This window comes from Rosa chinensis, chromosome 6 (assembly GCF_002994745.2).
Source record: "Rosa chinensis cultivar Old Blush chromosome 6, RchiOBHm-V2, whole genome shotgun sequence".
Classification (NCBI taxonomy): domain Eukaryota; kingdom Viridiplantae; phylum Streptophyta; class Magnoliopsida; order Rosales; family Rosaceae; genus Rosa; species Rosa chinensis.
In genome coordinates, this window is record NC_037093.1 from 7017132 (window position 1) to 7043941 (window position 26810).

General features: G+C 36.9%; 2 protein-coding genes and 1 pseudogene across 2 annotated transcripts; 1 reads left to right on the forward strand and 2 right to left on the reverse strand.

Moving 5' to 3' along the window:
- The first annotated feature begins 7223 nt into the window (after positions 1–7223).
- Positions 7224–8297, forward strand: LOC112170714 (annotated as a pseudogene).
- A 599-nt stretch (positions 8298–8896) lies between these two features.
- Positions 8897–10032, reverse strand: LOC112172701 (SKP1-like protein 1A). The gene is made up of 2 exons (XM_024310157.2): positions 9625–10032; positions 8897–9298 (listed from the first exon to the last, which is right to left on the reverse strand). Exons 1-2 carry the CDS (start codon positions 9943–9945, stop codon positions 9125–9127), a joined length of 495 nt encoding a protein of 164 aa, XP_024165925.1. The 5' UTR covers positions 9946–10032; the 3' UTR covers positions 8897–9124.
- Positions 10033–11450: 1418 nt separating this feature from the next.
- On the reverse strand, positions 11451–12931 carry LOC112172417 (probable BOI-related E3 ubiquitin-protein ligase 2). The gene is made up of 2 exons (XM_024309748.2): positions 12481–12931; positions 11451–12340 (listed from the first exon to the last, which is right to left on the reverse strand). The coding sequence occupies exons 1-2, from the start codon at positions 12781–12783 to the stop codon at positions 11807–11809; spliced, it is 837 nt and encodes a 278-aa protein (XP_024165516.1). The 5' UTR covers positions 12784–12931; the 3' UTR covers positions 11451–11806.
- Between the last annotated feature and the right edge of the window lie 13879 nt (positions 12932–26810).

The window sequence follows — 26810 nt, forward strand, 5'->3', positions numbered from 1 at the left end:
TAATTTGCTATTTATACCTACCTAATTTTTTATCAAAATTTAATTCTTATTTTACCCCTCTTTATAACTTGAAAAAAAAAAAAAAAAACTGAATACAATGAAAACGCAAGAGTCATCTTTAAGAATAGTCTTTCCCTTCGCGATAGTTCTTAGCCAATTGACAAACATAAACGTCCTGCCTAACCCAATCATAGTATGGTGATTAATCTCGGCATGGCAATCTAACTATAATTAGCGATAGAAGTGACGTAGAGAGAGGAACGACAGTCGTCATAAATTTAGAATCCATTGTTTTCTTTTCACTATTACCCACTAAGGATCCGTAATTTGTTATTTCTTTTTGGTTACACATCCATGAAATTTTCAATTTATTTTTTTCTTTTCCTTCTCTGAGTTCCCTCCCTATGAAAATATTTTCTGAATAGGTAGTATGAATCATAGAGATTAAGCTTTAAAGTTGATAACAGTGTTCATATATTCCTTCCTCCCCTCTCTGTATATAGTTTCTTACTAGATGAAGATCAAAGAATTAAATTGATGTTGAAAATTTTGCAGTAGTTCAAAATTGGAATAGAGTGAGGGGTACAATGATTGGTAAATTAAAGAGAGGCTTTCGCTTCAATTTAGAATAGATTGGTTGGGAATTTGATGCTCAATATTTGTAGAAGTGCTCCTAATTAATGGCCAATGCAAAGTTGGCAAAGGCTATTTTTCTCATTCATTCTTGATCAGACATCAAAGGAACTGGAAGTATATTGGCATGTCATAGGAGGTATAATGAGTAAAATACAAATAAGGGCGAAATAGGAAGTTTGGATAAAAAAATTGGGATGGGAGGTCCAAAGAGCAAATTAGGAGGTCTAACTAGAACCACCCTAATAAATAAATGAGAATTGAGGGAAAAAAAAAAAGGTTGGCTATGTATCATAAATTTTTATTTAATACATTCTTTTTGTTTTAGTGTGGAACTAATTTGCTAATTAATTTCAGACATATCAATATGGTAATTACAAATTACCTTTCTTCTTTCTCACATCAATGAGATTGATATATCGCTAGAAGATTGAATAACTTAACTTTCTTACCTTTGTTTTTTTTTCAAGTTGAAAAACTTGATGCCTCTAAGATTTTAAAATATTCAATATATGTCAATATCTTCGTGATCGATATAGTAATGGTCAATCTTAAAATCGCTAAAGAATGAGCCATGGTGATTGTTTTGCAAAAAAAGGAATTAATCATGATTTATTCATGTAACCAAGATATATTTGATGGTTTTATAACTTCTTTCAATATGATTCAACCAATTAAGTTGCTTGCTAATTCTTCATGTTGACTACAATTATTAAAGCTGTTATTGACGTCCACGTATGATCTTGATGAGACGTCGATTGTATTATGAAGACGATGACAAATTTAACCTATAAGAAAATATTTAATTAGTTTTTTGATATGTAAAGCATTTAATTCTTATTTTATTTTTGTAGACTCTTCTTTGGTTTTATTTTTATTTATTTATTTATTAATGAGGAGGGGTATAGATGGAAGTTTGATGACAAAATAATTTAGGGGTTGTGCATTAAGTAATTGGGGAAGTGTATATAAAACTCCTCAGACATGAATGGACGAAAATATCCATCAAAATAAGCCAGCTGGCAGCCTCCGAAATGGAGCTAACTGCTCCAGGTATGATTATTCAGTCAGGGTCAGAATTTCAGATACCTTTTTGATATTTTTGAAACTTGAAGTACAAAAATTTAGAATGGCGAAAAGATTGGGTACAGTACGGATGATTTTTCCTTTTAATTATATCTTAGTTATGCATTGTGCTTGGGACACGAATAGTTGCTAAAAACCAAATATATTAACCTATTTGTAGTAGTAACATTATAGAAACCACGTTACCAACGTTAGAATACATCGACGATATGCTTCTTTCCATGTTTATGGGACTGTGCAAAGAGCTCTCCCATTCAAGATGAATGATGAAGCTATGCCAAAGATCCAAGTGTCAAGTTCTTGTCACTTTGACGCAGTCGGATTGATAACTAGGTTTACCAGCAATAAACCTAACAAAAAGGGTTCTGGAGTCCACCAGAGATAAAAGAGAATATCTATTTTATTGATTAAAAGTTGAAAGATGGGTTCTGCAGCCTCTTGCGGCTGCATAAATAAGAGAAAAGTACCCTAGGGCGACTAACAATGAAACCCTAAAGCCCATGGGTAAAAACGAAAACAACCCAAAAATAATTAGGAAAACCAAAACTCCGAAAAATAGAAAAATGCAGTTTTGAGGCCCTAAACGACCCCGAAAGCCCGAAAAAGGCCACATCTCATGGCTTAAGCCATGAGTCTTGTTTCTGGCGCGATTCCCTTTCCGGAAAAGTAAGATACGTCCCAATCGGACACCGAGCTATTTCGTGTCTACTAGTCACTTTTCGTTTTTCTCCTTTAGCACGATCCAACTGTTCTTCGAATTGGGCTGCCATCCGTTCTGCATCAGTCTCCTCCACCTCCGAAGAACTCGACCCCGAGTTCTCATCTGGATAAAGAACCTCATCTTCACGAAACTCATGCAGGTCAGCCACATTAAAGGTGTTAGAGATACCCATGGAATCAGGAAGGGCAACAACATAAGCATTGTCGTTGATCTTCCGCAGCACCTTAAAAGGACCATATTTTCTGGGCTTCAGCTTGTTATAGGTACCAACAGGAAATCTCTCCTTCCTCAGAAACACCATCACGTCATCACCCTCTTGGAACACTTTCACTCTGCGATGTTTATCAGCTGCAGCTTTATACTTAGCATTAGTTTCTTTCAGCTTGGCCTTAACTTCGTCTCGAACAGCCTGCACATCTCTAGCCATGCCCTCAGCAACAACACTAACACCAGGAACCTTAGGAAGCTTCACCAGATCAACCATATGTCGAGGAACAACAGTATAAATTAAGGAGAATGGTGACTTCCCTGTTGCACTATGCACAACACTGTTATAAGCAAACTCCACCTGTGGCAAAGCATAATCCCACTATTTGGGTCGATCTCCACAAACACTTCGGACCATGTTACCCAAAGTTCTGTTAGTAACCTCTGTCTGTCCATCAGTTTGAGGATGAGCTGTGCTGCTACGGTTCAAAGCTGTTCCAAACATCCTCCACAAGGTAATCCAGAAATGGCTAAGGAACTTTGTGTCTCTATCAGAAGTAATGGACTTGGGTACTCCATGCAAACGAACCACGTCCCTGAAGAATAGTTTGGCTATATTAGAAGCATCAGCAGTCTTCTTACATGCGATGAAATGCGCCATCTTGGAGAACCTGTCAACTACCACAAACACTGAATCCACATCCCTTTGGGTTCGGGGTAATCCCAACACAAAATCCATAACAAGATCCTGCCAAATATCTTTAGGAACAGGTAAAGGTAGATAAAGACCTGTGTTTTGGGACTGACCCTTAGAAACCTGGTAGGTGTAGCACTTTCTCACGATAGTTCCTGCATCCTTCTTCAACTATAGCCAGAAATACCCCTCCTCAAGGCTAGCAATAGTTTTGTCTCGCCCCAAGTGTCCACTCAATCCCCCTCCATGCAGATCTCTGATAAGTTTCTCCCTCAATGAAGAAGTAGGGATACATAGCCGGTTGCCCTTGAATAAATATCCTTCATTCCCATAAAAATCTGCAACTGCATTATTGTTGCTGCACTTGGACCAAATCTCCTTGAAATCAACATCTTCCTCATACAACTCCTTCAAGAGATCAAACCCCACAATCTCCTGAGATAAAAATGATGCGGGAAGCGTGAACACGATAGTAAGAGGCTCCGTCAAGCGTCGAAAGCCATATGAGATGAGCTAGAATCCACTAGCAATTACGGGCACAGCAGTAAGAAAGATAGAGAAACTTCTCTAATATTTGGGTTTCTATTGATAACTTAAATGAAAATTACAATCTAAGAGGTGTCTTATATAGGACACATAGCATAAACCTAATGCAACTAGAAAACATAAAGAACAATTTATTGTAGACTAAAACTAGGAAACCTAATTAAACCTGATTAAATAAAAATCGGAAATAAAATCCTTGATACTAAAGAATATTACGATTGGAATCCCAATCAAGAGTTTGCTTGAAAATCCTGATATATCCAAAAGAGTAATTTATGATTGATTCCATCATTAAGAAGCCTATTTGAATACCAATTTTCAATATTCAAATTATTCTTCTTAATGTGAATACGCTTCTTTCTTTTCGAGATTTTTTGTTGAAATTGGCTAAAATCTCGTCCTATATCAGTCTCCTCCACTTGAAAAGAACTCAACCTCGAGTTCCTCCTGTATGCAGCTCGATCATTAGTAGGAATAAAACATGATAAGCCATCAACTTCAATATTCTCGAAATTAAAAGGTATCACCATGAATCCAATACCGTAGACAAGTTTAGAATAAGCATCTTGAAACTTAAGCTCCTCCACTTGAAAAGGAATGTCCATTGACTTCTCTTTGGGTTGGTCTTGAACACTATTAAGCATGCATGACATGGATATCGATGTGATGAATGAATCAGCTTCCTTGTCTTTAATAAGTTTCTCTTCAATCTTCAAAGTGGTTTCTTCATGTTTCTTTTCACACATATCAAGATGGTCATTCTTGATGTTCTTCCTTCTAGGCTTGATTTTAATTTTGTACGCATCCCACCTGAATAAATATGTGTTGTCCTTGCAATAACCACCTTTGACGCTTTCTTGCCATGGTCTTCCAAAAAGCACATCAGTGTCGTCCATGTTAATCACATGACAAGTAATCTCTTCTTTATAAAATTTTCCCATAGAGACAGGAACTTTACAAACCTCTGTTACTTGCGCATATTCATCCTCTCCAAATGGAATCCAGTATGGATCACTCAGCTTCACTGTCGGTAATTGAAAATAATCTACAACTTTGTTTGCTACAAAGTTCTCTCACAAACCACTGTCAATTATTACAGAGCATACCTTGTCTTTGATGATACATGTAGTTCGTAAGTCGTAGTAATCCGGTGTTGTGAATATCCAATGATCCATGTTTTTTTTTTTGGACTGATGAGGTTGTCCTAGGGCGAATCCCTTGGCATGTTCCTCTTCAACGAAACTTTCTTTGATAGATACTCTATGACCAACGTCGTTGAGGTTGGTGGTAGTGAACTTCTCCCTTGGATCGTCGTCTGCTAAGAAGCGGGCGATACTGGCTCTAATACTAAATTATGCGGGAAGCGTGAACACGATAGTAAGAGGCTCTGTCAAGCGTCGAAAGCCATATGAGATGAGCTAGAATCCACTAGCAATTACGGGCACAGCCGTAAGAAAGATAGAGAAACTTCTCTAATATTTGGGTTTCTATTGATAACTTGAATGAAAATTACAATCTAAGAGGTGTCTTATATAGGACACATAGCATAAACCTAATGCAACTAGAAAACATAAAGAACAATTTATTGTAGACTAAAACTAGGAAACCTAATTAAACCTGATTAAATAAAAATCGGAAATAAAATCCTAGATACTAAAGAATATTACGATTGGAATCCCAATCAAGAGTTTGCTCGAAAATCCTGATATATCCAAAAGAGTAATTTATGATTGATTCCATCATTAAGAAGCCTATTTGAATACCAATTTTCAATATTCAAATTATTCTTCTTAATGTGAAGACGCTTCTTTCTTTTCGAGATTTTTTGTTGAAATTGGCTAAAATCTCGTCCTACATCAGTCTCCTCCACTTGAAAAGAACTCAACCTCGAGTTCCTCTTGTATGCAGCTCGATCATTAGTAGGAATAAAACATGATAAGCCATCAACTTCAATATTCTCGAAATTAAAAGGTATCACCATGAATCCAATACCGTAGACAAGTTTAGAATAAGTATCTTGAAACTTAAGCTCCTCCACTTGAAAAGGAATGTCCATTGACTTCTCTTTGGGTTGGTCTTGAACACTATTAAGCATGCATGACATGGATATCGATGTGATGAATGAATCAGTTTCCTTGTCTTTAATAAGTTTCTCTTCAATCTTCAAAGTGGTTTCTTCATGTTTCTTTTCACACATCTCAGGATGGTCATTCTTGATGTTCTTCCTTCTAGGCTTGATTTTAATTTTGTGCGCATCCCACCTGAATAAATATGTGTTGTCCTTGCAATAACCACCTTTGACGCTTTCTTGCCATGGTCTTCCAAAAAGCACATTAGTGTCGTCCATGTTAATCACATGACAAGTAATCTCTTCTTTATAAAATTTTCCCAAAGAGACAGTAACTTTACAAACCTCTGTGACTTGCGCATATTCATCCTCTCCAAATGGAATCCAGTATGGATCACTCAACTTCACTGTCGGTAATTGAAAATAATCTACAACTTTGTTTGCTACAAAGTTCTCTCACAAACCACTGTCAATTATTACAGAGCATACCTTGTCTTTGATGATACATGTAGTTCGAAAGTCGTCGTAATCCGGTGTTGTGAATATCCAATGATCCATGTTTTTTTTTTTTTGGATTGATGAGGTTGTCCTAGGGCGAATCCCTTGGCATGTTCCTCTTCAACGAAACTTTCTTTGATAGATACTCTACGACCAACGTCGTTGAGGTTGGTGGTAGTGAACTTCTCCCTTGGATCGTCGTCTGCTAAGAAGCGGGCGATACTGGCTCTAATACCAAATGATGCAGGAAGCGTGAACACGATAATAAGAGGCTCCGTCAAGTGTCGAAAGCCATATGAGATGAGCTAGAATCCACTAGCAATTACGGGCACAGCCGTAAGAAAGATAGAGAAACTTCTCTAATATTTGGGTTTCTATTGATAACTTGAATGAAAATTACAATCTAAGAGGTGTCTTATATAGGACACATAGCATAAACCTAATGCAACTAGAAAACATAAAGAACAATTTATTGAAGACTAAAACTAGGAAACCTAATTAAACCTGATTAAATAAAAATCGGAAATAAAATCCTAGATACTAAAGAATATTACGATTGGAATCCCAATCAAGAGTTTGCTCGAAAATCCTGATATATCCAAAAGAGTAATTTATGATTGATTCCATCATTAAGAAGCCTATTTGAATACCATTTTTCAATATTCAAATTATTCTTCTTAATGTGAAGACGCTTCTTTCTTTTCGAGATTTTTTGTTGAAATTGGCTAAAATCTCGTCCTACATCACACTTGCTAGACTTTTTGTACCGCATGATCACCCCCAAATTAGAAACTAGACCGTCCGAAATTGTAGAAACCGAGGATGGTCCGGCCACACCACACGAGGGAAAGTCTTCAGATAACTCGAATTTTGTCAAACAATTTCTGGAGAAGGTAGGGAAGCTGCTATCGAAGTTGAACAAGGGCCCGATACGTCTTCTGGAAAAAAAAAATCTAATTTCTCGACCTATAAAAGTGTTACGCAAACTGCCTTGGACTATCCTTTCCAACCATGCTGGACCCGCAATTTGGAAACAACCTCTCAAGTTACTTTCCTCCCAAGACAAAGAAGCAGTCAAACCCGGAGATGATAAATCAAGCAATAGACCGCCGTTGATAGAGGAGATCACCATCCCATCAATCTCCAAACTCTCAAAATCAGGTGTCAAGTTCTTGCCCCAAGTACTATTTCAACCATCTCTTTCGATGCTAAGACTTGCTCATTTTACCTCCCGAGTACAAGCTTAGATGGGAATATAGAGGTGATCCTGAGAAACTTGGTGGCCGACGAGGCATCAACTGCATCAGGGCCATTGGTTTTTACTCGCTACACCGAGTTGATGAACGGAATCATAGACACCGAGGAGGACGCTAAGTTGCTTAGAGAGAAGGGTATCATCTTGAACCATTTGAAGAGTGATGAAGAAGTGGCAAAGCTGTTCAGTGGCATGAGCAGGTCCATTAGATTGACCAAAGTGCCCTTCTTGGATAAGGCAATCAAAGATGCAAACAAGTACTACCATGGTAGATGGAAGGTGAAGATGAGGAAGTCTTTGAAAACTTATGTGTTAGGTTCTTGGCAATTTCTGGCTTCGCTCGCTACCATTTTTCTCCTGCTCTTGATGACATTGGAAGCATTTTGCTCAGTCTATAGCTGCAGTCGCATGTTTCATATCAAGACCACTAATAAATAGCTTATAAGTTTCACTGTCATCTTGTTCAATGACCCTTCTTAATTTCTGCTTGCGAAAAAGATTAAGGATGGTTTGGTTTGCTTTTCTTGCAATGACTGAAAAAGATTGTAGTACTTATTTCTTAATGATTTGATTGTTTCTTTCTTTGTTATTTTTCTCTGGTGAAGTTAGTGATGACAAAGGGCATCATAAACTATTATATGTTAATATATCGTTTGGTCTAAAAAAAAGAAGAAAATGTTGGCAAAAGAGGCCTTGGGAGCAAGATGCAAATATCTTTCTGCAAAGCTCGCTGAAAGTCCATCCTCAACCTATGCCCATCTGCGAGATCAACTTCAAGAAGAAAAATGCTAACGATGAAGAAAGAGATGGCTGCTAGATTTAGTATTCATGGTATTGCGAGTCTCACGGTGTTAGTATGCAGCGCATAAAGGATATAGTCATTCGAAAACATACATATTGGCCTCTGGCCAAAGTCAACCATAGAAAGATAAAACAGATTCAGGCAGCTTGCTAGCAAGCAGCTATGGTCAGCCATAGCTTTCAGGATGAACACTTGCTAATCATACCAACCGTAGGATTAAAATCCAATTAGCCAAAGAATGGAATCGGCATAAGGCATTCCTAAAGCAGCATGGCCAGAAGAAACTGACCAGCATTCCTATAGCAGCCCAGACATCTGTGCAACACACATTCAAAGCTCAGAGTTGCAGCATTTCAAGTGCTTAAAACATAGAGTGCAACCATATATCTAGAAACAATATCAAAGCCAGAAGACTGAAAACTAACGCAATAAAACTGCATCATATTAGGATAACAAAAGAGGTTTGCAAATCTTCGAAACACTAAGCAATCTAACAGCACCACTCCATTGTTAAAACAAAAAGCAAACTTCACAAAAACCCTAATGATCGGCCCGTAGTTATATCGACATTCCTACCATTCACATTATCAACAATGAATAGACAGCCCTTGGCTTCAATCAAATGCCCATTGATTCTCCCTCCGAACCTCCTCTTCTTCCTCTGGAGTGTAGTCATTCTTGATGTTGAAATGCTTGCGAATCTCTTCTGCATTCTTCCCCTTGATCATGTCTGCCACAGTCTGGCACGTCAAATCCAGCAGCCCCTTAATGTCCAGATAGTTTGCAGCCTGCAAATCACATTCAACCCATCACAACTCAATCCCACACATCAACAAAAACAGAATCTAAATGTCAATGATAAAAGTTAATCCTAACAAAATTGAATAGAACCCAAGAAAAGAACAAACAACCAAGAATCAAATAGTAACACAATAATAATCTTGACAAATTCGCATCACCAATACTTCTACATACAAGTAACAAACAAAAATTCCGTATTCTTTGTGACCATAATACCCCTCTTTAATCTAATCAGCAAACCCTAACCCTAAAATTTCATCAAAACCCTAATTATGAAGAAGCGAAATTGAAGAATGAGTTCAGACGGACTAACCAAAATGATGTCAAACAGCACACTCTGCTCGACCTTGACGAAATCGGCGTCCCAAGCCTTGAGAGGCGAGTCGCCGGGCTTGACGAAATCGCCGGCCCTATCCTTGTCGGAATCTTTGCCCTCCTCGACGTGCTTCCGGCAGTACTCGATCACCTTCCCCAAGATTAAGCCGGTGACGTTGGGCAAGGGGATCGCATTCTCGGCGCCGACGTCCTCCAGCATGTTCTTGATGGTCACCGATTCGAAAGCCACCGCCTCCTCGACGTCGAAGCTCTCGCCGTCGGAGCTCTTCAGGGTGATCGATTTCTTCTGAGACGACATCGTTTTGAGTGTAGCGCTGAGAGGGTTTTGGAAATTTGGGTTTTAACAGTAAAAGAGTAAGAATGGCGAAGAGCAACCCTAGCCCCTCACTCATTTTATAGTAGACTATTTGACGGTCAGGATTCGTTGCTCATTTTATGAAAGACCCGACGCCGTTTGGTGGGAAATGCGGAAGGTTCCAGAATTTGGTTTGAGCCTGAATTACAGATACACCCCCGGGGAATCTGTAAATTTACTCTCTGTTTGGTTTTACCCTTCACTTGGGTTTTATCATTGCCAACGATATTCGCTCCGGTAACTTAACCTCGAGTATTTGGAGTATGGATCAAAGTAGGCTTGAACCCATGATATTAATGTACTTTCAATCTAAATTTTCACACTCTAAATAATTTACCATTTAGAAATTTATTATGTATTTGTTCAATATAAACATTTTTAGAAACAATAGCGAAATATCACACGTGCAAATACATGGTTACGACTGGGAAGCACTAGATATTTAGGAGGAAGACCATCACCATGATGATCAAAATCTCCCTGAGACCCTGAGTCACCATCCATTTAATCTTTCTCGTTTTATATATATATCCAAAATCCAACTGCTAATTACTTTTAGCAAACATAAACCCACTAATTACTTAAGTTACGATTTTAGAAACAAGAGCAAAATATCACACGTGAACACACACTAAAAGAAAAAAAATCAATACAAACAAGAAAGAAAGTATTTGCTGTAGAGTTGGAAGTACTAGATAATTAGGAGGATCATCACACTGAAATCTCCAATCAACGCTTACTCTCTCACCTTGTATTTACCACCTTCAATTACTAATATCACAACCCTACTTCATCAATTATAATATGAAAAAGAGATGCCTCTGTTGGCATATTTGGCTTCTTAAATCACAGTTGTCATTAGTGATTAAGAGAGGTAGTACCTTATGATTTTCTAGGACTTTCACTAATTATTTATTAGAACTAGTACCTTATGATTTCTTAATGCATAGGAAAGAACAAAATTCTTGCGTGAACATGTCAACATGAGGTTAGGATAGCTACCTAAAATGGGAATGAGATGGACCATTTTATGCTTGACAATTAAGATGCACACATATTTGGACCTAACGAATACCCACAATTTCATCGACCTAACGAATACCCACAATTTCATCCCCATCAAATGCAAACTTGACTTCTCTTTTTTAATCAGATGTTTCCAATGGTATATTGTCATTTAACAAATCTTTGACAAAACAAGCAAAAGATCCAATTCAAAGCTTCATAATCTAATCTACTCCTTATTAGCTTTGTTCATTGACTCCTGATATAAATCCTTATTAATCAAGCACATAGAACTTGAATAAGACTCATTAATTACTAGCATGACAAGTTGTTTTCATCTGAAATTGCTATCCTCCTCCTGTCAAAGGCAAAATAATTGGACCAATTTGTACAATCTGATTGATATGAATAATCAAATCAATCCCACCATGACAAGAATAAAACCACAAAAACACAACATTCAAAAAGGCAAAAGCAAGCAAGACATCTCCATGAAAGGAAAAGATGCCCTCTGTTCTGTATTTCCTGTCCAATTGGTCTTTGATTGTTCAAAACTCACAAACTAAACCTAAACTCAGAGACCCTAAAAAGGAGAAAACAAAAAACAAAACAAAAAGGCAAATTAAGAAAGAGAAAAAAACCATTTGCACCACTGGCATTGCATTGAAATTGGCTCTGTTCAGTGTTCTGTTTCGCCCATTAATGGCACCACCATCATCACCGTTCCAAATCCTTCAAAACCCTTTTCTTCTTTTCCTTTTCTTTGTTTCTTTCTCCCACTTTTTCCCAGAAAATCAGCCTAGAAAATCAATGCCTCTATGCTAGCCTTCTTTGGCGTTGTGCAAACAGGACAAGCATCAAAGCCAGCCTCACAGGCTTTGCATGAACAAAGATGCCTGCAGGGGAGGAACAAGACACACGACCTTTTAGAATTGCAGCCTTTGCAAACCATCATCTTTATCTCTTCGTTCACGCCATTATTAAAGCCTCCTCTGTAATCCCCTGTGTCTTCTTCTTCCTCCTCTTGTTTACTATCACAGCAAGACTCTGCATCTTCCATGGCACCACAAGCGGCTCTCTCTCTGAACTGTTCAAGAGTGTTGTTTAAGGACACAACCACGGCTTCCTTCTCCTGAGCCACTCTTTGCCACGCTTGGTTTTCAGCCTCCAATTTCCTCAAGAAATCTTCGAGCTCCATTCTCTTCTTCACCGCTTGTGCTATTTCTTCATCCTTTTGCTTCAATAGTAGTTCTGTTCTGGATTCGATTTTCTTCATCAACATTGCGAGTTGCTGCTTTCTCTGCTCTTGTAGCACCAATCTCAATCTCTCATTCTGCTTTCAAAAAACAAAAACATGGACATTGAGCAAAAACCCAAAAGGACTAAAATCATGAAAGTAAAAGCAAATTGGGTGAAAAATTGAAAACTCAACACCAAAACAAAAAAATTTGTTCTTGAAAAATGGGTTCTAACCTGTAATCTGAGATAGTCATCAATCTCTTGTCTTTGCTTGGCTTCCTGAGCTGCAATACTCTGTCGAGTATACGCCATGATGTTGTTGTTGTGCAAAGCTGGGACAAGCACACCAGGATTCATCGGTGGTGGCTGGTATTGTAGTAGCTGCGGCGGTTTCTGCTGGACATTGAAACAGAACTGATTAAACCCACCGCCAGAACCACCACAACCATTGTTGTTGTCCACCATCAAATTCTGCGATTGTGAGCCAAACATCGGAAACCCAAGATTCTCTGAATACAACTGTGCTTCAATAGCCATGATCTTAGACTCTAAACCACACCCAAAATCAGAACAAAGATGAACTCTTTTTCAATGTTTCACAGATCTCTCGAGCTTTCTCTCTCAATGTTTCATTTTGGCAGAAAGGTGGTGGGCTAGAAGTGGGCGAGCAGGAGCTATATATATATATATAACAGAGGCAGACCCACAAAACCGAGTTTATAAAAAAATAGAGAAAATTGGGAAAAGGTAAAAAATGGGCATAGGATGCTTCACTCTCTAATTTTCTCTGTGCTTTATATTAATTAAAGTTCGAGGATTTTGTTGCCTCTTTTTGCTCTACATCAATGGGCTGAAAACAAACAAAAACGTACTACATGCAGATATTGTGACTAAACTATCGGGTCGGTCAGAGATTTCAGAGGAGGAGGAGGAAGAGGGTGCGTTTGTTTTGTTTTTGAATTAGAAAACAAGAAAACAAACGCAGAATTCAATTCCAAGTGGGTGAGAGTGAGAGGCCCTGTGAACGAGTCAGTTTTCCTTTCCCTTGCTTCCTTCCTCCATCATCGTATTTATTTGATTTTGTCAGTTTGGTCACTCCTCTGGAATGGCTTAGAATAGGAGAACACCCTTTTATTTCTCTTCCTATTATAACTCTTGGAAGAGTAAAATTTTAATACCGTACAGATTTGGCTCATAATTTACACACCTCACCTACCCATTTTTATGTTTTTAAGAAAATTTATGTGATTTAATTTTCTCTCCATTATGATTTTAACAGCAAAACATGAGGTGTGTATCCTATGAATTGTGTGAATCTGATTAGTATTGGGAAGGTGTTACATGCATATCTTTTCCAGGATTAAATACAGGTCAATAATAACTTCTTCGTTTTTTTTACTTGGTCAACACACTTAAAACTCACTTTTTGGATATTTGGTGTATTTGTATTTGTATTTGATATAGTTTTACCATCAAGGAAAACGTGTTTCCATCCCTACAACTTTTCCTACACGGAATGCAGAGTTTGATTGAGACTTTGAAAGCTTGATTGTCAGTCACCAAATGGTCTATAAAGAAAAATAATCCACAATTCTAGGAACTAGACTACTGTTCTGATTTCTGAATGATTTTTTGGTAAATCACATTCATGCATTTACAATTCATGCAACGGTGTTGGTATTCTAAAAAAGGCGTTTTATTTTTTCGTAATAGGAAAATAGTATATGTGTTATTTAGTAGATTCTTTATTAGTACATGGAAAGCTAACAGAACAAATTAAACTATGAAATGAAATTGTCAGTAAGATTCTAAATGGAACATTGAATGAGGCTAATGAATCATTATGGAAAATATTATTCATGCAATCATTCTCCTTTTCTCGCACACTTGCAAGCGGTTATGTGCGTATTGAAATAGTAAAATACGAATAGTATTGTTGTTATGCAAAGATTATTAAATCATTGGCAATACGTTATATGCAACTTCATTATCACAACACATGATAATGTAGTATGCATATGGAAGACCAATTTTTACAATTACGCGAGAAATACAATGTTAATGTAACTATAAATTATCTATAACATAATTATAATTTCATTATTGTTTATGCATGTGAGACCTGTTATCATGTCATAACGAGATTGCCCAAGTGAAAATGAGAAAACTTCATCAACCCAAAACCAATATGTTTGATTACGGATTCCTCTTATTCACCGAAAAAAGATTACCAATTCCTTTCTACAAGAATTTGGGCTGGTAAATAGTGGTAATACCAAGGAAAATGAAATTAATTTTGCACTCCCTTTCACTCTGTAAATAGTTTCAACATGCACCCTTTAACCACCGGCATAGCAGTGATGTGGCACTAATTTAGGTCAGTTTCAGGCTCTCTATTCTCAACAACAGAACCCACTAAACAAAACCACAACTTCTTCTGTGCAAGGCATTAAAAACCCAAAAACCCAGACAGTTACTCTGTTTTTACCCTGCAGAAAAAAAAAAAAAAAAAAACCAAAGTTGCTATTGATTGCAGTGGACCCTTTGAGTTCTTTTGGGTAGTAGAATGGTGCACAATCCATGTGAACGCATCTCATACTCCATTGACTGACCCTGTTTACTTATTATCATGGAGGATCTGAGTGACTCTGAGTCTCTGAGAAGACTGAGGAGACCAAGAGGTGTGTGCAGAGGAAAAATCCAAAAAGGCAGAGCGAGGCGAGAGTATGGTATATAATTTTGATGCGGAAAAGTCTCTGATGGTTCCTGCAACTTCCCAACCGCTTCTATTTGTTTGTTTGTTATAGCTAATTAGCTATAGCCTGCTTTGCCTGCTTTCGGCAAAGTGATATGGACGTGAACTCAGGGCTAGCTGCTATTCCAACACTGCATGCCCAACCCTGCCCCGGGTTTCGCACTTTCCCCAAATTGGGGGGCAAAGCCAAATCTCCTCCTTTGATCTTTGCAGTGGGGCACCAGGAGATGATAAAAGTTCAGGAAAAAATTTGGTAGTGATCGATTAGATATAGAAATTTTAGGAGCTCGGTGAAAAAGGTGGCATCCAAGTAAATGTGAAATTCTCTAACCATCATTAACAAGAAATATGATCGAGTAAAGATAAAGAAAAATCACTTTTAATGATCTAACTATATGTTTACTAAGAGTAATTCCAACAGATTTCCTATATTTTGATTTTTCTCTACTTTAGGAAAAAATAAGTTTCTTTTGCTCCAACAGATTCTCTATAAGAGCAACTCCAACAGATTTCTTATATTTTGATCTTTCTCTACTTTAGGGAAAAATAAGCCTCTTTTGCTCCAACAGATTCCCTATAACTATCTCTATTTTAGGGAAAGTGAGGAGAGAGAAAACCAAATTTCCTATATTTACAGCAAACTCCAAAATTTTAAAGAAGAATATGGAGATTTTATAGATTACTGTAAACTAGGGAATCAGTTGGAGTTGGAGAAGAAAAATAGGCTAAATGTTTGACTTTTGCTTCTCAATAATACAAAAATTATAGGGAAACTGTTGGAGTTGCTCTAACTATCCATATTTTAGGGAAAGTGAGGAAAGAGAAAATCAAATTCCCTATATTTACAGCAAACTCTAAAATTTTAAGGAAGCATATGGAGATTTTAGAGATTGTTGTAAAATAGAGAATCTGTTGGAGTTGGAGTAGAAAAAGAGGCTAAAAGTTTGACTTTTACTTCCCTATAATACATAAATTATGGGAAAGTTATTGGAGTTGCTCTTATTATAATGAATTAAAATACTGTAAAGATCATGATAAAATCAGACGTGTTCTCTTTCTTCTTTATTCAAGTGAAGTACATGTAAATTAATAATGATCGTCTCTCATACTAAAAATATTTTTATAGCAATTCAAATTATATTCATTTAAAAAATAATTTAATTTGAACATGTACATAGATTAAAATGAGCAAACTCATTATGATCATGAGTCATATACTTGGTCAAGACTTGAATGAAATTCTAGATAGTTAATAAATTCAACTCTACTTTTTGACATGATAGCCTAGATTTCGTTACTATGAAATTTTGAGTATAATATTTTTCTATTACATGAATTACACCTAACTTATATAGTTTTTCTCAGTCTCAATTCTAGGCAATTGCAATATTGCATTATTGATAGGCAACACATAGACATGAATGATAAGATCGACCGAACCCGTATGAAAAAAATTCAAAGAACACTTTTAGTTCAATGAAAATAGACGTTTTTACGTGGATTAATGAAATACAAGTCTTCGGATGAGTGAGAACTTTGATTAGATCGAGCCAAGACCAAAAGGACCACAAAATTAAAGCGGTGGTTGGTTCATGGGAGTTTCCTAGCCGATGAAAACCGACTAGAGAGAATAAAGAGGCATTGGGGGTGTGATTTGTAGGAAGTCTTATCCTTTTAAGCCTCAATTGATGACCTGAAATTTTGAATAGGTAGTCGACACACTACTAATTTGTGGTGGTCCTCTGGACAATCGTGATGGGAATTATGTGCATTATATAAATATGGTTGGTTTTAATATAAAGTCCAGATGCACCTGGATAAGCTAAGCTATCTAGGTCAGGCTTTCATAATAAATAGTCAAGCTTTATTTGTCCCTTTTTTTGCGGCAGCCATGTCTTTTTGTGACCTTTGTGCAAGAAATTAATAATACAAGTATGGAGAAAAAAGCTATATATAATTTCAATGCACTTTTTCTTGGTGAATAATCAATGATCTCTTTCAACTTTCAAGTCCAGTTTCTATAGATCAATGCGTATTATAGTCATTATCAAGACATATGGAGATTGGTCCAAAGTTATTTTAGACGAAATTATATGATTGTGAGATCGAGGTACTTAGGTTACAACCAAGAAACTTCAATTTCTATAGTTGTTGCATGAAATGATAGGTTAGGTCACTCTTCTTTTCCCGGCAAATGGCCAACAAAAAAGAAAATGGAAAACTACATGTGAAAAGAAAAAAAAATCATAAAAACACCAAACTAAAGAAAGAAATTATCAAATTTGTCGGACATTACATATGAAATATGCTTATAAAGAAAAAAGAAATCTATATCTCATTGACTCTTCTAGATATTTCAGACAAATTTTCTCAAATTTTATAGAATAACAAATAAATAATTAAAATCTCAACATCTATGAGAAGAAATTAGATAATATATTTATAAATTGTGTGCAAATACAAGTCAAATTCATGCAAGACAACTATATAAACTACATAATTCATCGATCTCGTCATTGAAAATTTGAAATGGGTCCGATCACAAGACCAATCTCCAACTCTTACCTAATTGATGTCATCAAAAAAAACTCTTACCTAACTGATCAAATAGTAATCACATTGTGCGCACATGTTTGAACCACAAGACTGAACGCGTTTCACCCTTACGATCGAGGAAAGAACTAACTGAGCCAAAACTTTCAGTTTCACACACAGACTTTGACCACCTCTGATTACTGACCAGAGTAAAGTAGTAAATTGAAGACTGATTAATGTATTTGCACGTCTGTTTGTAAAGAGGTCCATAGTTCCCAATATGGAAGATCAGTTACTAGTTACTTGGCTGCATGTTGCTCCCCTCATAAACAGGAAACAGTTCAGATATAATAATGTAATCTCGATCATGTCCATACATGTATGTCAGGTATTCAGGTTATTGCTCCAGCACTATTATGGAGACCTACCCACACTGATCCATAACACGCTACTCATGTGAAGCTCCTTTACTTCGAACCCATGCTGCAGCTCTATTCAAAATTCAAACTTCAAACTTCCAAACGGTTCTGGTCCTGTGCGTCAAGTATTGTCGTCCTTTTTTCCCTGGTGGCTGATATACCACACAACTCGATCAAACGCAATCAATGGAGGCGAGAAAAAACAGAGCATACTAGTTTTCTAGAAGTAGCTAGGTCGTAAGGTTTTCCCAGTTCCCAGACGTATATCTTGCTTTTCGGTGCATCATCCATCCATCTTTGACTGCATCATGCATTTTGTTTTCGTTCTCACCGAATCAATATGCTTTTGCTTTTGCTTAATTTCATGGCAGCAAGTATGTACGTAATGGACCATAAATCAATTTCCATCTTTTATTTTTATTAACCTTTAGAGCAATTCAACACGTCTATGGTCGTGCTTGATTTCTAACTTTGACGTGCGTTGTGAGCTAAGCCTACCTCTCCTTTCCTACGTCGTAACCGATTGCATTGCTCCAACTCTACATGATTTTCATGTAGTATATTGCATTGAATTTCAATTCTCGATCACCAATTTGACTTCTAATTTTAGTAAGGAGCTTTGAACAATTTCTGTGCCAAATTAACTCATATCGGTGCAATGCAAATATAGAATCCTTGCCACTCCCAATTGCACGGAGAACTTGCACAAAGAGTAACCAGATGTCTCCATATTCAGCAAACACATTGACAGAGGGGAGTTGGCAATGAACACGTATGACTTCACCAATGAGTTTTGGAGTATTCAAAATTATAAGTAATATCTCAAAAGTTTACTACATGTTTCATAGTGTGCGTGTGAGAATATATGCTTTGTGACAAAAAAAGCGATGAAGAAGTTGGATTGCATCACACTAGAAGTACAATTGGTTACCGAAATTGAATTGGTTTTATAACGGAGGAGGGCAAAATGAATGTAGTTTACTGAAATCGTTAGACACATATATCTCACCGGGCTAGGCTAATCCTAATTAACTTCAAATGACATAGAATTAAAATCGATAATTTCGTCTTGATCGATGTCTAGAATACATTGGAATGAAGTTTTTGAGGGATGTTTTAGACATGCTTATGAGAAAATTTGTTAAACCAGCCACGACTGTGGTTGTAATATTCAAAAGTGAGAGATTAGGAAATATCTCAGCTAACACGTTCCCCTCGAGAAATAATACATGATTGAACTATATGGATTGGAACTTTGCTTCCAAGTTCCAACGTCTTGATAGTTGATACTACGATATCTATGAAGATGGTTGAAAAACACACCCAAGGAGCTTGAAAAACCACCTGGAGCCACACTAACGATGGTCTTAGCTAGAATCATCAAATTAAGAATTGATATCCTATATAACAATTTATGATCTATGGCTTTACCTTGAATAATAGAACTATAGAAGCATAGCCAATTGGATCAGAATCAAACCACTAATTTCAATTCATCTCTTATGACAGAAAAAAGTCAAAAACATAATAGAACCATCAAATTAAACTAAAAATCATAAACTGGATCCGGTCTTTACTGTTGATAGACTGGAATAGGCCCAAGTTTGTGGCGGCTTTGAATTTGTTGCGCTCAATTTAGTTGAGTGAAATGATATGAAGTGGTAGATCTCAGACTCTCAGAGGATGAGCATTGGCTCATATATGCATGTTTATCTATCTATAGTTAATACATACGGACACCGACACATTAAAACATTGCATTTTTTTTCCCTTAATTGTTTGTTAATATAATATAGTTCAGGATCATAGTATTGTGAATATTTCACGTTGCTGAAGCTTCCATTAGTGCTTTTAATTATGGACCAGAGACAAATTTTCTGGCAGTTCTAGGAATGTGCTCAAGATTTTTGCTCACTCACCTCATATTGAGCAGTCCCATATTAACACTGATGTATTTGTTTTGTATAGTACAATATGTTTATCCAGAGAAGTTTGAACCCATAACATCAACAAAGAAAAAAGACTCTTTATTGAAATCAAATAGAAGAAACACTAACAGTAATTATGAACACTAACAATAGCACATAATCTTGAAAGAACAATGCATATAATCTAATTCACCATGATGTGACTGAATCCTCCCCATAATGTGAACGATGCAATAACCCCCAGCTTGAAGCGAAGGAATCCGGCTCCCTCCAACATTTTGGAGCGTCATGGAATTATTGTTGTTGACAGAAGGAAACCAATAACTTCTGTATCATCAATGATCAACCTTGACTATGGCACCGATGACAACTAAACTTGTAAGACTCAAGTACTCAAATGGTCTTGACTTGCTCGTTGTATCAAGGGAAAGGATACAAAAAATAAAGGTATATGAGCTGCAACACATATAACAGCTTATCACTAAAGACGACAAGAAATTAAGGTTAATTGAAGACGACAAGAAATTAAGGTTAATTGAAGACGACAGAAATAATACTAGCATCGATCTGATCCTACCCACCCTTTGCCATGCATCTATTTATAATCTGGTTTAGATAGGATTCTAGATCGTTGATCGATAGTTTCGAATGGTGGTTATGAGAAGTATTAAAAAATATGAGAAGTTTCAACAGGGTCGACATCGATCCAAAGTCTATTATCATTTTGAATCTTTAAATTTTGTTCTCGGTTCTTTCAAGTTTTGATTAAAAGTCTGTGTGAAAGTAGGATGTGTTTGGAATTACAGAATGGATATGTATTTCCCAAACTAATAGAACTGAGTCAATGTACTAATAACTTTGGGAATCGTTTTAGGAGTGCAGACTCGTTCACATCGTATGATGTAGAACGGATGGCGAGAAGGATCGAAGAACAACTCGATCAATCAAAAGGAAAACTTGGTCTGCTGCAAATTTGGCATTCGGTGTCTGAATCATGATTGCTATACCTTTTCGGAAAGGGAACAATGTCAGGAACAAAACTTGTCCCTTTACCACGATGTGTGAGATTTTCGGGTTTTTGGGATCGTTTCGGGCCTCAAAACTGCGATTTACTATTTTTCAGAATTTTTAGTTTCCTAGTTTGTTTTGGAACAAACCTGTGGCCTTTAGGAATTCAGTTAGTCGCCCTAGGGTTTCCCATATATAAGCAACCTTAAACGGCTGCAGAACTTATCTTTTGTCAAATTATCAATCGAATTGAAAGTTTTCTCATTCATCTCTGGTGGACTCCAAAATTCTTGTTTAGGTTTATTACTTGTAAACCTAGGATTACTTTTCCGACTGCGTCATCTTAATACACGATTGCAGTATAACATGAATATCGAATATGCTAATCTCAATATTTTTGAAGATGTTATGATTTTCTCAAATTGTCAAACCATTCAAAAGTAAAATCATCACAAATAACACAAGATTTATTGACGCAATAAAACCATCTAAAGAGGTAAACAATTGTGATCACTATGCCGATGAACAATCCACTATAAAAAGATTAGTATATAAAGAATCTTACATAAACTCGTACTTACTAGTCTCCTACTACAAAGGCAGCTTCATCTTGTCTTTGCTACTAAATCTGTTACACCCCACATCTGATATACCCTTTTTACTGAGTTACATGAAATTCTTTATGGTTACCGTTCGCGGTTATAATTTTAACGTTTAGGGGGTGGTTAAAAATTGACTTTTTATGAGTTAATAATTTGAGAAAATTTCCTTCATGAAAGTTGTAGAGGACGTTAAACCGAGCGCGTGCATATGTGGTACGTAAAAATCGGAGTTTGTATATGAAAGTTATAGCTTAAAATGTGAAAGTTACTGTTCATGGTAACAAAAATATAAATATGGAAAGTTACCACTGTAGGTTTCCATTTTTGGAAACCCGGTAACTCTCCCTCTCTCTTCTCCCCCGACCCCTTCCCCTTTCGGCCCGAACTGGTTTACCTCCGATTTCTCCCTCCACCGGCCGACCCACGACGGAATCCGGCTACCCCCAGGCTCGTCTCCTCCCCCTTGACACATTGGCGGTGGAGTTTTGTGAAGATTTGGCAGGAGAAGCTTGATTTCGCGCCAGGAAGGTAATGGTTTCAGTTTGCGATTTTTGCCGATTTCCGGCGATTCCGGCCTTCTCTGGTCACCAGACCGGCGTCGAAGGTCGGGTTTTTGCTGGAGATGATTTCCCCTAAGGTCTTGCTTCTCAATTTGCAGTGTGGAGGTCGAATCGATCAAACCCGATCCTAGGGTTCTTGAATTTTTTCTGGAAAATTTTCACCGGCTTAATTGGAGCTCTTCTAGGCAAAATTGGCACTTGTTGTAGTTGAGAAAGAGATTAGGCATGTTGAGTAGGAGGTGCTGCCAAAATTTGGTGGCCATTGGTGGTGGTTGGCCGGTGGTGCGTGGGCCCCACGCGCAGCCACTGTGGGTGGCGCGTGGAGCTGCAATTTATTTTCTATTTTGGCTCCATAAATCCCTTAACGATTGTAGAAGTTTATACATGAAGTTTGGTGGAAATCGGAGGAATTACGAATTGAGTTTAATTGATTAATTAACGATTTACATGAATTCGATCGCCTGAATTCTTTCGAATTCACTCTAGAATTTATTTATTGATGAATGGATATTGATGGAATATTGTGGATGGATTTATTGTGAATTAAGGAGTTGGATTTGGAAGGGGGGGGACGTTATGAATTTCAATTTCTAATTATCGTAAAGTTAATTGTCGTCCTATAAATGTATTTTTACGAGTGCTATTCGTACAGGACAAGAGGAGTCTTCGTACGAGGAAAATACCGAGCGACGTCAGGATTGAGCATATATTGTGAGTGGACTTTTATTTTTCAAAGAATGATGCATGCATTTATTTAATTGATTCCGAGTTTATAATTTGTTTATAGTATTAATTTCCCGAGTATATGGTTAATTTCAGGAAGGGTTTGGTTATTTGAATATTTGAAGGTTTTATGGCGTGCGGGGTCACGTCATTGGATTATGCTTATTTTCCTTTATTTATTTATCTCCGATGGGATTTCCGGATTTATACTATTTATATTTTATTTATATTCGGTGATTTGTGATTTTTTTAATGAGATTTCGATGGAGTAAATCTTTATACTTATTTATCTCCTATTTATTTCGAACTTTAGATTATCTTGGCGTGTGGGACACGTCATGGGAAATTCTTTTACTGGATATGGGGAAGCTTTATGTATTTGTGGTTTTACTTGGTTTTCGAGTTTCTTATGCCATACTTAGGGTGACTACTATCATTGCTAGCATTGATCTTCCGCCTTTGTGGCGAGGTGATGGGATCACCGAAGCCCTCCGCCTTTGTGGCGCTGGTTACTGTCTTTGTGACAGTAATTCTAAAGCCCAGTATCCTATCGCTACACATAGTGGCGTAAGGGTATATTACGGGAGTAATGGGAGTACTTTAGCCTGGGAGGCTATCACCCGAGCCTGGGTGGCTCACTCATATGGCTATCATCTTCCCCTACTCTTTATACTATTTTCGACTAGCGGGGCTAGTCCGATTTATTTTAGCTAGCGGGGCTGGTTCTATTTCTTTGAGTATCGGAGTTTCAACCTTTTCTTTTATTCGTTTGTGACTAGCGGGGCTAGTCGGCTTTCATGAGTGGGACTCCTTTTGTTTTATTTTCGTTGATCATTACATGCATCGGGAATTTTAAAGAAATAAATATGGGAAAGTATAAAATCCATTTGGTTTAAAAATCTTTTATTTTTGTCCACTCACGCTAACGTTTTTATGTATTTCCCCCTGGGCCCTTCGGTTTCAAATGCCCAGTTTTCAGTGTTGCTGCTCGGCGTTCTGAAGTGAGCCATAGTGACCCCATCCGCTTCCGTCATCATATTTTGTAGGTTATTTATTTAGCCTACTGTACTCTATGTTAAACTTATATTCCTAGAATGCTCTGATTACTAAGGGATGTGTGACCCAAACTTGTATGAATTATATTTGAGGTCTATGACCTAACTTTGGTGATTGTAGTAACTTGTACATTTTGGAGATTATGTTTGATGTTGTTAGCTTTGAGATGGGATTGGTGGAATTTGGGAGCAGGGTGGCTCCAGGAGTTGTGGTTGGATTATTAGAAGTGAATTTTGTTTTCCGCAGGATTTTGGGTTATCCATTTTTAAGGGAGGTTATGCCGAAATTTTTGATAAATCTCCTTTAAAGGTGGGTCCCGCAGGGCCACTTCGGATTCCAGGGTGGAATTCGGGGTGGGTCTTGTCAAAATCTAATGAGTAGATTTGATCCCCTTTGTCAATCTTGAGATGACACAACTCTCAACTCAGTTGTCATTCACCTCAAGATACAAACCATGCATGAGCTATCAACACACAAGAAGCATGAAGCCAGAAAACTTTTTGACAAAAGGTTTGAGATTTGATAACCCTGTTGGAGAGGAAAGATCCCACATTGAAAAAGTGACGAAAAGAAAAAATAACTTATAAGTGGGTGGCTCTTACCTAATTGTACTGAGACATTTTGTGATTAAAACCTAACACCTAATGAGTGGTTAAGTTGAGACAATATCGGTATAATGACAGGCTACAGGTCACGCTTGTCGTTGTTTAACAAATCCTCCACGAGCCAAACAAGGAATAGCTCATGAAGAATTTTCACCCATGAAATTTTAGCTCAATGCTTTATGAAGATAAATGCAAAAAGCTCTCAATAAGGCAACGATCAAATATTCTGATATTTCACGGACTCTCAACAACCCTAAGACAAACACACACACACACACATATGAAAAAATAAGCTAGAAATTTTAAAGTAAAAGGAATTAAAACAATCTTATAAAAATTATAGATTAAAATAAAATCCTTATTTAGAAAATCTCATAAATAAATTTAAGTAATGTTTAATTTTTGGATAGAAATTTTTGAAATTCGCAAATTAGCACATTAGGATTAAAAATATGTTTTCATCATACAATAGGATTTAATGACAAGTTTAGTCGTAAACACTTGACCAGAGCATGCATATGCATGCATGACATACATAATTGATGAGATCGAGTTGTGCATGAAGCTTAAAACATTCCATTCTTCTAGGGATCCAAGAGTAAAAAATTATTATATGAAAACTTGACTCTCGATTGTTGCGCTTAGAAAATGCCATTCATATAAATATTGGACTAACAGTATTCTTGTCACCAAAACAGCCAATTTGCTCTAGCCTTCTGTTGCCAGAAAGTTTCTCAGCAAGAGAAAATGAGAAATCCTATGTTAAGTGAACATCAAGGTCTTTTTCAGTTTCAAGATGAATAGGATCTCTGTCATGAGCATAAGTCTATTGGACAGCTTTAATGCATGTAGTTCTTCTTCTTGCTTATAAGGATTGCCAATTTGCCATAAACCTGAAAACTAGAAGTCTAGAGTAAGAGAGACCAAGGGATAAGTTGTAACCAAGAAGCATTAACAACAGCTCTATCTAATACGTCATATATTCTTAGATTCATGTTGCAAGTGAAAGCATTACCAGTGAAATGAGTCATTATTTGGTACGTGGTTCTTTGAACACCATGCCACCGAGTTTCTCTTGGAGGGATAGTATACAGTTAAACTCTTGGAGTCTGGTGGTGGGTGTAGTAAGCAGAGGGGCACTAGATCTTTGTCTAAGGATGAACAATTTGGCTTATATATTTGACACCGACAAGTTAAATATTCCAAAAGCAGTTCCATTATGCACCTTCATATGGAAACATTAACTGTTCGCTGTTGCTATATATTATATGCAGGCGTTGAAGAAAGGTTGAAGACGACAAGAAATAATGGTATCTGAAACCTACCCATTGTATATATTTATAATCTGGGCAGGGTTCTAGCTTGGATTATTCACAGTTTCGAATCAAGGGTTTAGGGTTTTTAGGTTCTTTGTTAAATCAAATAAATATGCATGCATAGAGATCTAGACGTCAAGGCATCTCCACAATTTACCATTATAAAAACCATGTTACCGGTACTTAATTTCCAGCAACTTAGTAAATAGAAGATCGATCGGTACGTACTGATACACTTTTTAATTTGTAAAGGGTGAATAATAGTATTATATATCTGTAAAGTTCCCAGCAATAACATATATAGGCCTTGCCATTAATTGAAACACTAGATGTCTGTAATTCGAAGCAATAACATGTATATATCTTTGTCAACGAAACATGCATGCCAGAGCCCCTGCAGAGATCTGGTATTGAAAATCATAAAGATCGATTAGCACAACTGCCATGCACATGCAGAGATTAATAAAAGACTTCGAAGTTAAGAAGATTATTTAGTTATAGATACTTTATAGTATGAAACCTGCTGCTATAAGTTCATGAATAATATTCTAGCAGTCTAGCTGATTCGATCTCACAGGATGCGACCTATATGTGTGTGTGTGTGGATCGAGCTTTTTTAATCCACAGACACACTTGGCTCTGCTAAGACCTTAAAACAAACATATGACTGTATTGGAGCTGGTTTCTAAATCAGATTGGTTTGAAGTCCTTTCACATTAATCATCCAAAACTTAGCGTGTAAGTTTTCAAAGCTACTTGTGAAAGAACGTCTGTATATTTGTAAAGCGACTTCCATATTGCTTAATCAAAGAAAATCCAGTAGTGCTGAGAGAGCGCGCTGAATGTACACACTCCTGCAACCTTTCGATCATATCAATGCAATTAGAATGGAAAAGGAGAACTCAACTTGATAACAATGGTGAACATGTAAAGAACCAAGAAGAACGAGCTAGTAATCATTTATGTATCTCATCATTTCATGCATTCATCTAATACACGTTATATTTTTAGGTGATTTATTCAGACGTATTACATGTTGTTTGAAAATTTAATTCTA

What these genes read in the sequence shown, in the direction of transcription:
- LOC112172701 (XM_024310157.2), bottom strand. Translation starts at nt 9,945, where the DNA reads ATGTCGTCTCAGAAGAAATCGATCACCCTGAAGAGCTCCGACGGCGAG. An exon ending in TGCTGTTTGACATCATTTTG is followed by an intron (nt 9,299 to 9,624) that starts GTTAGTCCGTCT and finishes TGTGATTTGCAG; the next exon opens with GCTGCAAACTATCTGGACAT.
- LOC112172417 (XM_024309748.2), bottom strand. Translation starts at nt 12,783, where the DNA reads ATGGCTATTGAAGCACAGTTGTATTCAGAGAATCTTGGGTTTCCGATG. An exon ending in ATGACTATCTCAGATTACAG is followed by an intron (nt 12,341 to 12,480) that starts GTTAGAACCCAT and finishes TTTTGAAAGCAG; the next exon opens with AATGAGAGATTGAGATTGGT.